This window comes from Amphibalanus amphitrite, unplaced genomic scaffold (assembly GCF_019059575.1).
Source record: "Amphibalanus amphitrite isolate SeventyFive unplaced genomic scaffold, NRLGWU_Aamphi_draft 000490F_arrow, whole genome shotgun sequence".
Lineage (NCBI taxonomy): Eukaryota > Metazoa > Arthropoda > Thecostraca > Balanomorpha > Balanidae > Amphibalanus > Amphibalanus amphitrite.
The window spans coordinates 59,153-74,577 of NW_024881984.1; the positions used below are offsets into that span (position 1 = coordinate 59,153).

The 15,425-nt window shown below is 50.7% G+C and overlaps 2 protein-coding genes across 4 annotated transcripts; both read right to left on the minus strand.

The window, feature by feature from the left end:
- Nucleotides 1–229: 229 nt before the first annotated feature.
- On the minus strand, nucleotides 230–7,408 carry LOC122392529 (kielin/chordin-like protein). The gene is made up of 7 exons (XM_043387489.1): nucleotides 7,012–7,408; nucleotides 5,098–6,006; nucleotides 4,505–4,711; nucleotides 4,004–4,210; nucleotides 3,199–3,411; nucleotides 2,613–2,825; nucleotides 230–1,813 (listed from the first exon to the last, which is right to left on the minus strand). Exons 1-7 carry the CDS (start codon nucleotides 7,205–7,207, stop codon nucleotides 1,548–1,550), a joined length of 2,211 nt encoding a protein of 736 aa, XP_043243424.1. The 5' UTR covers nucleotides 7,208–7,408; the 3' UTR covers nucleotides 230–1,547.
- Nucleotides 7,409–8,195: 787 nt separating this feature from the next.
- Nucleotides 8,196–14,983, minus strand: LOC122392530 (mucin-12-like). 3 transcript variants are annotated; one of them, XM_043387491.1, is made up of 6 exons: nucleotides 14,941–14,983; nucleotides 12,676–12,876; nucleotides 12,085–12,318; nucleotides 11,629–11,719; nucleotides 11,135–11,266; nucleotides 8,196–10,872 (listed from the first exon to the last, which is right to left on the minus strand). In XM_043387491.1, exons 2-6 carry the CDS (start codon nucleotides 12,840–12,842, stop codon nucleotides 8,878–8,880), a joined length of 2,619 nt encoding a protein of 872 aa, XP_043243426.1. In that variant the 5' UTR covers nucleotides 12,843–12,876; nucleotides 14,941–14,983; the 3' UTR covers nucleotides 8,196–8,877. The 3 variants fall into 3 exon arrangements, with proteins under 3 accessions (XP_043243426.1, XP_043243427.1, XP_043243425.1); XM_043387492.1 differs by having other exon boundaries at nucleotides 14,932–14,983; XM_043387490.1 differs by lacking the exon at nucleotides 14,941–14,983 and adding an exon at nucleotides 14,889–14,917.
- Nucleotides 14,984–15,425: the final 442 nt, after the last annotated feature.

The window sequence follows — 15,425 nt, forward strand, 5'->3', positions numbered from 1 at the left end:
ATTTCAGCGGACTTGTATAACTTTTTGACAATTTGTCGTTGCTTATCATTGCAGTATCATTTGGTGATGGTGTGGCGGAATACGAGTAGGCACTTAAGAATGAGCAGCACATTTTTTACGCCATTCCGTTCCGCTAAAGAACTTAAGTAGTTATGTTGTAGTTGCAACTCAAGTATAGTATTAGTAGCGTCCTAAAACTTAAATTCACGCAGCAAAAAAAACAAGCAGATGTCGATATAAATATATATATTTATCTCATCCAGCAGGAACCTCCCACAGTACATACAAACAGGCAGAACGGCATGATAGTCGCTCATGCCCTCAGAAGTCAGAACACCATATTGCTAAACATTTTGCCAGTGAATTACCTATGTAGAGGAAGGTGGGGTAAGACGGCCCAGCGGGGCAAGACGGACCACCAGCCCTCCCGGCTGAACCGCTGCTGGTATCTACTGCTTTATGCACTCACTATGTTTGTTTTCCTTCGTAACAATGGCCACCTTGAGCTCATGCTGCTAGGATGCATAGCTTTTGAGTTATTGAGAAAAATGTTGTTTTTCGTCAAACCGATCTAATATAAGAGGTCTACGGGTGATTCAATTACGGCGCCTTTCTTGCATGATTAGTTTCTATTTTGCACTTAACTGTGAAGAACAAAGTTATAAACTTAGTTATAGTCACACTTAAGGAAAGGCAAGGTTTTGCAATGTTGGGCTATTTGACATATACGTCATGATAATGACAGAATTTAGATTTGGGGCAAGACGGACCACTGTGGTCCATCTTACCCTGTGGTGGTCCATTGTACCCTGCATATGGAAAGTTCTTTTCCAAAACATTGACACAAGTTTAAGTAAGCTATTTTTTCAGGAAGGAGTCTTTGTTGCATGTGAGCCATGCATGCAAGTGCTCAGTTAGCAATTAGCATGCATTCATGCCAAACGACAATCAACACACATGTTCCCAGTTTTTAGCTGCACTTCCATCACACATGAGTAAAGAATAAAGGCTCATTTTGTTATTTTACCATTCTGGTTACTTTTTCTTACAAGAGTACAGAGCAGAAGTGTAACACACATGAACGGATAGCAGGCACTGCTGGGTGGTCCGCCTTACCCCACGTTTTTTCTTGTCTGAGTTTTTGACATGTCCCTCTTTAAGAGCATCCACCACCTAGATGTCTTTAATTTGAAATTTAGTCTTTACACATATCAACAGAGGAAGGATTGAGCATTCCGAAGACTATAAATAATATGAATTACGAGAGCAGTGTAGCAAGGTATGCAGCCTCAAACCTTAGCTGGTCCGTCTTACCCCACCTTCCCCTACCATTTGTGATTCACCAGGCTTCTTCGTTTAGCTAGAATAATTTGCCAGTCGTCAAACCAAACTACCTACATCTCTCCAAACATGCTTCTCAATAGTCTTCAAACTAATATCAACTGGACTGATAATATCCCATGCCGCAAACTTCGCCTTGCAGTTTCGACTACAAAGAGTGCCCACCAAAGGCACCCACTACTCCGTTGGAACACTACTACTCTCCCTCAGTTAAAATCAAAACTCCTGCCGGTCTGCGGCATGGGAATTAGATTATCCTCCGGGTCAAACATGCACGTGTACTTGTAGTGACAGCACTCGTAGCCGCGGTAGCTGGCCACGCAGCCGGGCCGCACGGGGCGGCACGGCAGGCGGGTGAACACGGTGGTGTTGGTGCCGTCGTAGCCACATACGTAGCGTGTGCACTGGCGCTCCTCGCTATCCCACCAGCGCTCACCAGTCCGGTACTGGCGGCCCTGGTACTCGCACGCCGCTGTGGGGAGAGACGGGAGGAAGGGGTGTCAAAAGGGGAGAGTGTAGACGGACAGGTTTGATATAATGTAAGTGGAAGGCGGCACGGTAGTCGACAGACTGACTCCTATCTCTTACTGACGGCAGTGGTGGACGGGACAGCAGTCTGATATAACTCACGGCAATGGTAGACGGGACAGCAGTCTGATAGCTCAAGGCAGTGGTAAACGGGACATAACTCACGGCAGTGGTAGACGGGAAAGCAGCCTGCAGTGGGTGACCCCTTCTCTCCCCTCCTATTACTCACTGCAGTGGTAGACGGGACAGCAGTCGGCGGTGGGTGACCCCTCCTACAACTCACGGCAGTGGTAGACGGGACAGCAGTAATTCACGGCAGTGGTAGACGGGACAGCAGTAACTCACGGCAGTGGTAGACGGGACAGCAGTAACTCACGGCAGTGGTAGACGGGACAGCAGTAACTCACGGCAGTGGTAGACGGGACAGCAGTAACTCACGGCAGTGGTAGACGGGACAGCAGTAACTCACGGCAGTGGTAGACGGGACAGCAGTCGGCGGTAGCCACCCCCTCCCTCCCTTCTCTTTTTAACTCACGGCAGTGGTAGACGGGACAGCAGTCGGCGGTGGCCACCCCTTCCCTCCCTTCCTATACAACTCACGGCAGTGGTAGACGGGACAGCAGTCTGTTATAACTCACGGCAGGTGATAGGCCGGACAAGTTCTCTGACTCACGGCAGTGGTAGACGGGACAACAGTCAATGACTCACGGCAGTGGTAGACGGGACAGCAGTCGATAACTCACGGCAGTGGTAGACGGGACAGCAGTCGGCGGTGGCCACCTGGCTGCAGCGCGGGTTGGTGAGCCGCGGGTCGCGCGGACAGTTGTTGCGCCGGTCGTACACGGTCTCGGTGCCGTTGGTCACACACCGCACCAGCACACACTCGGTGTCCGGGTCGTCGAAGTAGGTCTCGCTGACGTCGTGACGGCCGCCGTTACTGTCCACACACTGGTGGGCTGACGGAGAAAGAGGGGGGGGGAGGTGATGGGGCGGGTGCATGGGTCGCTGTTGGGTTTCAATGTGATTCACGAGTCATGCATACTACATAGATCAGAGTGTGAGGGCTCATCGCTCGGTGACTCCTGTACCTGATGCCAGCCAGGAGTAAAAATCCACTAATAAAAATGTTAAAATTTAAAATTCGCCCACTCACTATAAAAAATGGCAGTTATAAACTGAGCATATAAGATCGTCATCCCGTGGTTTATTCCTTAGTTGATTATCACCTGCTACACTCAAACTCAAGTTTTTTTCGACCGACATTGGCTATCTAGTAGTACACAAATGCTACTTCTACACGTAGCTCCATCACACCCTCCCTCCATTTACGTCTGGGAATGCAGCGTTTGCAGCATTGTCCGAGCTCCCTCTCGGTCGGACAGTCGGGCGGCTCCAGTTTCTCACACCGCTCCGTCAGATCCTTGGTCTTCAGCACCCCGGCCTTTGTGCACGTGAAGTGTTTGCACGGGTGAGTCTGGTCATCCACCCAGCGCTGCCCCTCCGAGTACACCTGCACCGGGTCGGTGCCGTACTGACATTCGACTGAGCAGAGAAGAGGGGAGGGGTCAAAGGGCGGAGAGCATAACATGAAACATGAAATAAACAGTTTTCAAGAGATTTGTATTTTACTCACCTTAAAGTCAAATCCAAGTAAAATATTTTGCCATTGAATAGCAGCTAAGCGGAAACGCTAAAGAAGTTGATGGAAGCTGAGAAGCTACACAGCGTGACTGTAGGCATGATGGAACTGCGAGCTACACGGTGAAAAGCAAATTGAATAAGAAAATACAATCCAATAGTGACTGTAGGGTAAAGATGAGGGTGCTTGTAAGCATGTATATTGGGTAATAAATAGGCAACGAGCAATAAATAAGCATGCTCATACATAAAAATCACGTTCAGAGAAAACCTCCAGCTCTAGAAAGCCGACTTCTAATGCCATCTACCATCGGACCGCATGGCCCCGGCATTGCGGTACAGCATATCCCTCCAGGCGTTAACCACCACTGCCATCTAGCGACGGCTACAGCAACTACCCTAGTCCGACCATATCCCAACCTTGAACATTGGACACTCCCTAATGGCAACATTTACCGACAGAAATAAAAATAGATGGTCCATATGGGCGACTCACTGGTAACACAGTCCCACTCGGGGCAGCACTTGTAGGGCACGTCTCGCCGCACGCAGTTGTAGCCGCTGGGCGCCTCGGGGCACGGCGGTTCCTCCGAGAACGTTAGCACCTGGCTGTTGTTGCAGATCAGGTGTCTGCACGGCTTCTGGGGGTCCTCGGGCCACGTGGTGCCGTGGTCGTGCTTCACACCGTCTATCATACAGGGTTCTGGGAAAGGAGAGTGGTGGTTACTGGTTAGCGAACGTTGCGGGAAATGATCAACGATTGGCGAATTAACGATATACAATACTTGGTGGCTGAGAGTAACTGAGATGATGTTAATGAATGACGGTTAGCATTGGCGAACTAACGCTTTAAAATACTCGGTAACTGAGAATTGCTTAGAAAAGAAATAACCTTCTCGTAAAAATCTACAAAACTGAAAGACAGAAAAGACCAAAAACGAAAGGTCTCGCGCTCCCGGGCCTTGTTAGAGTGAAGAGCAATTGGATTGAAACTCACGTTCCTCGCAGTCCCACTTGGGACAGCAGAGTCCCTCCATGTGCCAGGGCGTACAGCTGGGGTCGGGCGACGGCTCACAGTAGCGCGACTCGTCCTCCTCAAACACTACCTGGCCGCCCTCACAGCGGAGTCGACGGCACGGCCGCGTCTGGTCGTCGTACAGCGATTCACCCTCCTGGTACTCGGTGCCGTCGTGCAGGCACAGGGCTGTATGTGGGAGAGTTGGGAGCCAGGTCAGAAGGGTCAGATGGGAGGAAGGGTCAAAGGGAGGGAAGTGTTGGCGGCAGACGGCAGGAAGGCTGGAGTGACGAAGTAGAAAATGGTGAAAGACAGAAGCAAAAGGAGAACGCGTGTTGCAAGAGCGATGAACTGAAGCTATCAAAAGCTAGCAGGCAAATAGTGCAAAGGTATGCCATATTACCTATCAATTAGTAGCAACCTTCAGAAATGACACGATATTTGTAGCTGAATTAAATTATTAATGGAAGAGTTGTTTGAATTGACCGATTACCAATCTTTCCACCCCTCGTAAGACACGAAGAACCATTACCCTCACCTCGTTGTCTGAGCGCTCGCGCGCTCCATTCACTCACCGCAGCGTTTGCAGCACTCGCCGACCGGCCGGATGGTTTCCGAACAGTTGAGCGGCTGACAGTCATCCAGGGACGCCACTGACGAGATAACCCCGTTATCACAGCGCAGCAGCCGACACGGGTGGGCGTCACTGTCGAAAAACTCCTCCCCGTGCTCCCGTCGGCCGCCCTGAAACTCGCAGTAGCACGTGTAGTTGTGGCAGCAGGCACCCTCGGCGCGGTAGGCGACACAGTTGGGTTTCTCTTCCTCACAGGTGCTGGTGAGGTCGTACTCGATCTCTGTGGTCCCTCCGCGGCAGACGTACTTGATGCAGGGATAGGTGACATCGTCGTACCAAGTGTCGCCATCCCGCCGGTAGTTTCCCTCCGTGTCTCGACAAAGCGTCTGGTTCACGGTGATGGAGCAGTTGTAGCTGTAGCAACACTCCTTGGGTGCACGGTACGGAATACAGCCCGGGCCCGGCAGAGGCCTACACAGGATCGTCAGGTTCGATATCTCTTTGACAACGCCGTTGGCGCAGACAAAGGTCACACAGGTGTTCAAATCATCATCGTTCCACACTTCGTCCGGCTCGCGGAGTATGCCGTTACTATCCACACAGCTCGACTGGGAGGTCGGATTGCTGCTGTGGCACGTGTAGTTGAAACAGCACTGGCCGAGGTTTCTGCTGGGTGTACACGTACCGAGCTCATCCGAAGGCTCCGGTAGGCAGTTGATGGTCAGGTCGTCGATCTCGTAGTCTCCTCCCTCCTTGGGACATGTGTAGATGATGCAGGGGTAGTCCTGATTGTCCACCCAGGTGGCCTGGGGCTCTCTCAGGACGCCGTTCTGGTCCAGGCAGCCGGGTGCCGCCGAGTTGGGTGACGGGGGAGGCGGCTGGGGCTGGGACTCGGCCGGCGTGCGAGGCTCTGAGGGAGGGTGGACGGGGGCAGGTGTCAGGGGTGACACATTGTGTCAGGTTGTGTCATTGTATGTGAGAAGGTTTCAAATTATGTGACGGGGTGTCATAGCGAGCCGCGGAATGTCAGAAAATTTATCGATGCTGTGAACTAAATTGGGAACGTATTACGGTTGACATTGTATTTGAGTCTAAAAGACGGGAGCAGGGTTAGCGCCTAGCGGGGCCTATCTGAAATCAAAGACACCCTGTTCCTATTATCCTCCAAACTCGCCCTACCAAACAGGAAACCGAATTTCTCGGACCATTTTCGGTGACAACAAAACCCATAGATTTTGCAAAACGTCAGAATGTAGATTTAGCTACTGAAAGGCCGCTGGAGCTAAAAGGAGCTAACGATATTCAGTTACAGCGAGTATGATTCTGAAGCTAGCCGTTGGGTATCATTCATCTGGGAATTGGTGGATCGCTTTTAGTGAGCACCGATGCACAAACGGGAAGAATATTCAATAGAAAATCAAAGGGGACGTTCGTGCCTTCTGCAATCGAGCTCAAATCGAATGTGATTATAAAGCATATTAAGCTCTCTCAACTCTACTACTCCTATCAAGTGATGCATTTAAATGAGAAAGCAAGGAAAAATGCAAACTCAATGATGAAACTAATCCCGATTAGTCAGATGGCATGGGAGAAAAAAACAATGCGTTATTTGACAATGGCTTTAAACTGAATAACAATAAAAAGAACACGAAATAGGTAATTCGGTAGCCTCCCAGAAAGCTCCATTTAATAATAAAAAACTATTTGGGTATCACAACGTGCAAAAATAAACGCCCACACGGCACGCATCACATGGAAATCAGAGAAGCCATTCCAAAATTCACTTCACCCATGACCCACTACATCGTTCATACACAGCACCTGAAATCAGACCTCACTCACCGCACCTCTTCCCCACAGTATGTGTAATTACTTCCCACCCTTCCCATCGCCACATTTCACCCGTCTCACTCACCTGGACAGAGCTCGGGGTGGCACCTCCGGCACTCTTCCTTCAGGTACGCGTTACCGTACTTACAAACCGCCTTGCAGGTATGCTCGGAGAGGCAGCGGGCGCGGCTTCTACCCACTGCCCTATACGATACCGCGTCAGCCGCTCCGAGCAGGGCGGCGACCACGAGCAGGGCCACCGGCCACCCCCGACCGATCATGGTGATCCCGCGAGCAGCAGATGTCTGAGTGAGGCGTGAGCCACCGGCGGCCGGCGGGACCCCGGCGCCCTCGGAAGGGGGCTAGGTGGACCGGCGGAGAGCGGGGAGGGCGCGGAGAGGATGGGGTGGACTGGAAACGGGGTCGGGTCGGCGACCGATGGGAGGTTGACGAGGCGACAGGAACGCAGTCAGCAGGTGACTGACCGGTCAGGGGCCGATCAGGAGTCACCGGAAGGAGTCGGGAGGGGGGGGGCGGCGGATACCGGTCAGCAGGCTGGTTCAGCGCGAGGACCGATCGAGGAGGGGGGGGGGGGGGTCAATGGGGAACGGTGGCACGGGGCACGGTGTCGTCAGATTTCATCACTGGCGGGTCACTGGGGAGGGAAATGGGTGCAATAGAATAACATATCCAGTTTCACCACGGCATTCGGATGCCCCTTTCATCGGCTCTTGTATGCTCTCAGACACAATATCGACGAAGGATAAAAAGCAATTCTGATTCATTTTGTATTAAGATACAAAACAGTGCAAAATGCCATTCACAGCTCATATTGCCTTGGTTATAAAACACAACTGTTGAGTAAGGCAGTGAAGCGAACCGACCACCTACACATTTAATGCCACAAATCCCCCTTATAATTAAATTCAGCGAACCGAGCTATACAACACATAGCCAATAATGCTATAGAAATCGAACATGAATAAGGCCTGCCAAATATTTGTACGCATGAGATAGAAGTTGACATACTATACATATGGGAAGGAGTTGACATACTTGTTTTCGCAAATTTGATCTTAGATTTAAGCTCGCGGCATACAGAGCGACTGTCGTGCCATCCGATTATTTCAGCTAGGAAAACCAGTTCGAAGGAAAAAACAACAAAGCCCTATAACTACACAAAAAAAAAAACTCAGGCATAACGCTGAGTCAGTGTACGAAAGTGAAGCACAAATTAACGACGAAGATGGAAGCAAAAAAGCAAAGCCGGTACTGATTTCACATAGCGTTCAGGCAGCAGGGTAATGTTTCAAAACTAGCTTTGAAAACGCCATCCAGAGACAAAGGAATACAAGCCTACGAAGCCAATATTCGTCTCAGAGAGGTATTCCAACAGAATGAATAACTGAACGAATCAGTTGACTAGAAATGACTGAGAATAAATCCAACAATCCAAAATAGGCAGTGCAATGTTATGGAAAATACAGTGGGAAAAAGTGAACAATACTGGACGTTTGACATCCTTATAGTCAGGCAAACGCCAGCAGTTTGAGCGTGAGCACGTGGTGAGCACGAAGCAAGCACTACCTGAGATCCTACGACTGGCCGTGGAAACCACGCATTGGCAGTGCTAGAGCAGGACCCCGAATGTCGGGGCTATTTAAAGACAGTTTCTCGTCGACAATGAACAGACAGAAATACCAACAGAAATATAAAATTAGGCAAAAGTATCACGAGGTAATGACCAGAACATTATTCACAATGGCTAGCGACAACACTCTGTTTTTGTGTAAATGCCCCGTTTGTACACTAACTTTCTCCTAAAATAGCTCAATGGGAAATGACTGTTCATTTCGATAGCTGATGCGACGGCAAGCCTATTTGATACTATTTTGATCGCCACCTTTTCCCAATGACTCATAGTGCCGTTTTGGCCATTCCGGTGCCACACTTAGACCACTGTGGCACCGTCCGATAGTGAGGCCACCAGCCTGTGTTCAGGCTGGTACTCGGCGTCCCAGCTGTCTTCCGAGTCGTCAGAATCCAGCTCGTACTGTCGTCCGTTCAGCCCAGCTGATCCAAACGCCTCCGACACATCGATAAACTTTCCAATATTGGCTCGAACCTTGCTCTGGACTGGCATCACCTCAAGTGTCAGACCTAGGATACCGCCGGTGGCTACTTGGGCTTTGCCTGGATTCTCAAACACCTTTCCCCTACCACGAATGCCGCGAGGGAGCTTCTTCGTGCTAGGAGTGCCATCTCGTGACAGCACTCGTGCTGAAGAGGCGTCGACGCCTCCGAGAGGCAAGGCGCTGCGAGTTTCCTGTTCCGAACGAACTCCAAGTGTGGAGTCAGAGACGGAGAGCAGAGACTCCTCTCTGGGGAAGGAGTAGCCAGACTCTACCTCTGTGGTAGGAGCGGAGTCAGACTCTCCGGCCAGTGTGAAGACGACAGGCGATGAGGATGAGGCGGTAGTATCGGCGGATGTGTAGCTATCACCCACGCGCGGCGTTAGACGAGAAACGGGTGCCAGCAGAGAGGTGTCACTCTCGCTGAGGGTGAGCTCAGATCGGCTAGCGTCTGTGTCACTTGCCGCACATATGGGAACGTCAGATTCGCTGGCATTTAGATCGACCACACTCATATCGTGTCGAGAGTCCTTGGCACTCGAGTCAACATCACTCGCATTCAGATCTACATCGCTCGCAACCAGATTTGGGTCTTTTTCAACCTGACTAGATTCACTGAAGCTCATAGCAGCCTGCTTCAAGTCTGATTCGTCATCCAGCTCAGTCACGCTGGGTTCCAACTTTGTGTCATTATTGCCCAAAAATGCCTCACTGTTGCCCATATCCCCACAAGCGTTTAGAGCTGTCTTCATTTCCTCCAGCTGTTCACCATCTACGCTCATTCCACTTGTTTCGAGACGCGTTTCACTAGTTTCTAGATCCGTTCCACTCGTCTCCAGATCCACCAGGGCCCGGTCTGGCCCTGCCGCCGGAGCTACCAGGGAAATATCCGATCCATTTTCTCCCGGGGCCATCGAAGACACCACCAAATGACTCTCTGACTCTCCGGTGCCGCAATTTGCCTCGGAGAGCGTCTGGCTGTTTTGCTCGTAGGTACGCGGGTAAGAGTCGCTCTCGACTGACTCTCCCGCGCCTGCCCCGTCTGTGAGGCACTGCTGGGAAGGCGGCGGCGGAATTCTTGCAGCCAGTACCTCCCGAAGCAGGTCTGAGACCGCCTCTACCCCGCTGGCAAACTCTGTAGACTCGGCGAGTTCCGAGGGAGGCGTTTGGTTGGAGTCGACGTCGGTTGAGGCAGTGGAAATCGGCTTGACGTCGCAGGAAGACTCGACATCACTGGAAGAGCTGGACTTCTTGATGAAAGCTGAACATGACTTCCTAGCTAGAGAGGTGTCCGAAGAGGGGCTTAAGCTCACACCACTATCAGAAGACGAGCTATGGGTTAACTTCCTGGGGCTTTTGGGGAGCTCAGTTGAGACAGACGGAGCTAACATATCTTCTGATTGCGCCTGAGGTGGTTCACTGTCAGTGGAGCTACCACGTCTCTCCGACGCCTCTCTGTCCCCAGAGCATCCCTCCATCAACCCATTCGCACCGGCTGAGATTTGAGCCGATGCCGGGACCATATCCACACCTGACGCCGCCGCTCCGTCCACTACCAGCTCCTCCCCACCCTCCGCGCGCCCGTCCTCTCTCCCCACAGTCCCAGCACTCTCTCCGGTAGGCGGGCGGGGTGGATCTGGTGTGTCTGACCCTGAGGTGCAGCGGCAGGAAGCCGGGACCAGCAGACCCGAGTCCAGGCGGGCCTGCAGCGCGGAGATGTCCCGCTGCGACTGCAGTGCCATCTGCTCCGACTGGCGGCGGATCAGTGCTGCCGCCTGGTGACGGGTGATCCGGATACAGTCAGCGGCCGTCAGCTGCAAAATAAAACGAGACGATCGTTTTAGATATGCTTCCAAGTTCGGAGACGGCAAATAATAATATTCTACTTTTTAGAAAGAATATCAACAAACATAAGAAATTAGCCAGATAAAGTTGATGAAAACATCGAAGAGCGACGACACTGATCATGACTCCAACACACGCCATGGATTGCGGACTCCCCCAAATTTACATCTAACTTGTGATCATGACCCGTGCACTCTTTTCAAGGGGAGAACAAGAAAGCAGGTGGCTTACCGGCATAATAGAGGCCTGTCGGCGCACGTAGCACTGGCCGCTCTCGGTCAGGTAGAAGGGATGCAGCGCCTTGTCGCGGTCCGCCCAGGGCAGGATCTCAATCTCGATCACATACGAGAGTGGGATGATCCCCTACAGCAGAGAAAAGTCGATCAATATACTAAAAAAAAAAAAGAACGGTCAGGCTCTGTGATAAGCTAAAACATTTATAGCTTTGCGTTTAACATTCGGAATACCTTGCTTAAAGGCGAGTTAACGACAAAAAGAACATCTAAAGTTACCGCAACCAATCATGTCACAGCCTCTACGGCGTCTAAAAAAAAGATAATCAAAAGCTAGGCCAGCACAGGATTTTCAAATCCCTGTAGAGCCATGAAATATGAGCAAATAATATAGCTCATATTCTCTACCAAGCATTCTACGAGCTGTTGTACCACACGAAGCATAGAACAAATGTTAAATTTGCCCGGGATCTTCCAGAATAGCGTCCTTACCGACACGGAGCGTGCCCTGGCGTCGGCGTCACACCAGCAGTAGTGGGAGGTGGCCACCAGGTGCTGCTTCGTGCGCCGGCTGACGTCATAGCTGAGCCGGTGACGTCACACAGTAGTTAGACACGCAGTGGGTGGGCGGAGTGACGGGCGAGCGGGAATCGTGAGTTGTTAGGTGATTAGTGGGTTTTCCGTAAAGCTGTTAGGTGCAAGAGGTTGTCTGATTGAATAAGAAGCTGAGGTGAAGCAAAAGAACAAAAATATATGACGTCAAGGTACCTAAAATAGGCATCAGTCAGCTCATGCATCAGGAATGATCAACACACAACGTGAACCAAAGTCACAAACACACATAAAACCAAACCACACATGACCTATCACACATAGCTCACACACTCGTCATGAGCTCGTCGGCAACTCACGCGAACTCACACACTCATCCACAGGTCGTCAACTCACGCGAACTCTGCCGGCGGGTCGTCCACCTCCGCGCTGCTGACCACCGGTACAAAAGTGACCCGGTAGCGAGCCGACGGCACTGCCGGCCGGTAGCGCATCAGCAGGCAGCGTACCGACAGGAGCATGTGGTCCTTCTGGTAGCGGGTCAGGTGCAGGCCCAGCACGCGGCCGCGGTCGTCCACGCCGCAGTACACCACGCCGCCAAGGCCCGTGTTCAGGAACGCGTTCAGGTTCCTGGGGGAAGGATTTGGTTGGTCAACCGGTATGAGGTGGGGTAAGCATGAGGTGCTTTATTACTACATCTTTTTAAGAACATTCAGCTAATGTTGAAACTGAATGTAATGACTTAGAACCAGTACCTGCAGGAAGCAGTTTGCTGCTCAATCCTTCTTGGCTACAACATCCAGTCTTGTAATTTCTGCTGTAAAAGCCATGGCTTAGCGTGCCCACAATACAGATGGTCTGTTCCACTCAGTGGCTTCAACTGGCTTCACTTGCTGCCCCATCCACAGGCCAACCCCATCAGAAACAAATGTTAACAATTCACTATATTCTCGGTAATCACAACACAATACAACTGCATGAGCTCACCTGGAAATGGCCTTTCTGGACTGGCTCTCAGTCGGATGACGGAACGCCCAGGGCGGTGTATCTTCAGGCGCTATCTCCCTGTGACCCTTGAACTCATGAGTTTCATCTTCTTCAAAGGGCATGTAGGATCCCCTTACATACACCCGCTGCTTACATGTAGCAGCCATTCTGGAGCAGGCCTGTGCTTCCTGACTCCCAGACCTGTGAAAATTGAGTTATGAGTTCAGAGTTAGGTATTGAGTTACCTATAGCTATTATTGTGAGGTTTAAATGTAAAGTCAGTCTAGTGCCAGACTGGAAAATATCCACAAACTACGCGGGACGCCCGTCACCCGTGAGACCCTCATGCGCCGAAACTCTGCGCAAGCGATTTTGTGCTGAAATTTCTGCATGATTTGCGCCGAAAGTTAAGTGTCTGTTTGCGTCAAAATTAAACCACTTTTGCATAAAGCACATGTGTAGTAGCTACATCTACCGACCAAAGCTATATCAACCAGACAGAGCGTTCCGGGTTTGAGTGTCCGAATTAGTTGATGTTTCCATTAAAACCCAATTCCACAATACGCGTAGCGCACTGTAGCGTCGTGCCGTGAAACAAGGCCCGGCGGGACCGTAAGTTCCAGGGCCTGACAAACCGGCGGAGAGGTGTGTTCGAGACTGGCGGGCGCCAGCGAGGGCCGGGCAGCGGAACAGCAAGTGCTCCAATCAGGGATGCGGAGCCGTGGAAATTTCAGACGGCTCCGGCTCCGGCTCCGGCTCCGGAGAAAAAAATCGGCTCCGGCTCCGGCTCCGGCTCCGGGTGAAATGTCATGGCGGCTCCGGCTCCGGCTCCGAGTAAAATGATCCGGCTCCGGCGGCTCCGGCTCCGGCTTCTACTCAGTACATCCCCTATGCGATCAATTAAATACGGGTGGAAGAAAAAAGGCGATGGGATTGGTACTTGGTACACGTTGCTTTTGTATTGGTATAACAAGGCTATTTTGAATACCACATTGTTTTACGCCTTGTTTGTACTGTCAAACCGAACTAGGTAAATAATTGTTTCCTCTTAAGAAAAGGAGCCGGAGTCGCCCCCATTTTTGACGGCTCCGGCTCCGGCTCCGGGCTATATTGTTTCACGGCTCCGCTCCGGCTCCGGCTCCGGGCAAAATATACCGGCTCCGGCGGCTCCGGCTCCGGCTCCGGCTCCGCATCCCTGGCTCCAGTACATCACAATCAGCCTCTTCTCGGTACACGGCGCAGAGCGCCGCGGGACACCGCTTGTCAGGGCACTGCAGGCACGCCACGCTCTCATCTGATGCACCGAAACGGCGTCCTCTCGGTCCTCTCCGGGGATGGGGAGCTGCAGCATGCTCTTGAAGAGTGGCCTGAATAGGTAGTGACTTGGACCAGTTGTAACTTGCAACTGGTAGTGCCGCCATTGACGCGAGGCCGCACAATAAACCACCCGGGTCGGCGAGCAGGCGTCCGAGGGCAGGCGGTCGCTTGTTTCGCCAGGTCGTCCATGCTCTTATTCCCCTCAGACCCTCAGTAGCCAGGAGACAGGAACCCACTGCAGGATTACTTCACGATACTCTGCGAGGTCCAACAAGGTCTTATCTCCGCGCCCAGGGTGGAGGCCTCACCAGGGCCGACGCTCATCCACTGAACAGACTCAGGGCGGCTCGAGTCAGAGCACGCACAACCAAGCATCTTGTGCCGAGACCCGAACCCTCTCCGGAGTTGCCCGCAGGGCGAATCCGCTGCTACATTGACCAGCGTGACACAAAAATTGATGACTGCCATTCGCTGAAAATTCAGCGGCCGCCCAGCGCCAAAAAATTCCACAGCTGCCAAGCGCTGAATATGGCTGATGTGAAGTTATGCCAGACGTACTCTGAAATTTTCGGCATAAGCCCGCCACTATGCCATACATTTCGAGCATAGCGTGCATTTTTTTCCAGTCTGGAAGTCAAGTATCAAGCCACGTCAGGCTTCATTTAAGTGCAAGCTATATGCTTGAATACACGTTTGTTGCGAATCGAAAATATCGGTCAAGGAATGGGTACACTACTATTGAGCTAAAAATAGGCATATAGCATGCTACATTCGATATCGTCTTGGAAAAGTGTTGGAAAAGTGTCCCCAGCCCAGGGTTCTTAATTCTCGATTGTCGATATTTGGCTTACGAGCCTATTTTTTATGTTCCATATACCCTGATTTTTAGTTTTTACTGTCTCCCGGCCCTAATTGAAATCCATTTTATAATGATTTTACGCATATTACCACCCTCTTTTTTCCGTCTTTTGTCTTTTTTGTTTACATTCCCCTTATGCCGGTGGGGAAGCCTCACTTGGAAGCTTGACGTTTGATGACATATAAATCCATTTTAAACCTTGTTATTTTTTTCTTACTTTATGCCTGCATATTTAGACAAAATCAACTGCTATTTGTGAATGTGACAGAAAATTGGCAAATAGCTCGGTTTTCGAAATACATAAATATTTAGTTATTTGAAACGTCATTTACTGACAAATCTTTTTGATGTACAAAACTTCCAAAAAATTTAGGTGTCATTTAAGTCAGTAAATTGAATATGACGTCATAAAACAAACATTTGCGGCTCAACTTGAACTAATATTGCTTGATAGTTGTATGTTTTATTCGAGTTTATACTACAAATCTCAGAAGTAAACAATATTTTAACACAAAAAGCAAAAAAAACGCAAATATGAATCATTTTGCTGTGTATTACCTACAACTCGCAAGTT

Bases quoted from the DNA above. Each gene is read 5' to 3' on its own strand.
- LOC122392529 (XM_043387489.1), bottom strand. From the start codon at position 7,207: ATGATCGGTCGGGGGTGGCCGGTGGCCCTGCTCGTGGTCGCCGCCCTG. The intron at 4,211-4,504 runs GTGAGTTTCAAT...CTCCTTTCCCAG, and splicing joins CAAGTGGGACTGCGAGGAAC to AACCCTGTATGATAGACGGT. The intron at 1,814-2,612 runs GTGAGTTATCGA...CTCTCCCCACAG, and splicing joins CTGTCCCGTCTACCACTGCC to CGGCGTGCGAGTACCAGGGC.
- LOC122392530 (XM_043387491.1), bottom strand. From the start codon at position 12,842: ATGGCTGCTACATGTAAGCAGCGGGTGTATGTAAGGGGATCCTACATG. The intron at 11,720-12,084 runs GTGAGTTGACGA...TCACCGGCTCAG, and splicing joins GACCCGCCGGCAGAGTTCGC to CTATGACGTCAGCCGGCGCA. The intron at 10,873-11,134 runs GTAAGCCACCTG...TTTATTTTGCAG, and splicing joins GACAGGCCTCTATTATGCCG to CTGACGGCCGCTGACTGTAT.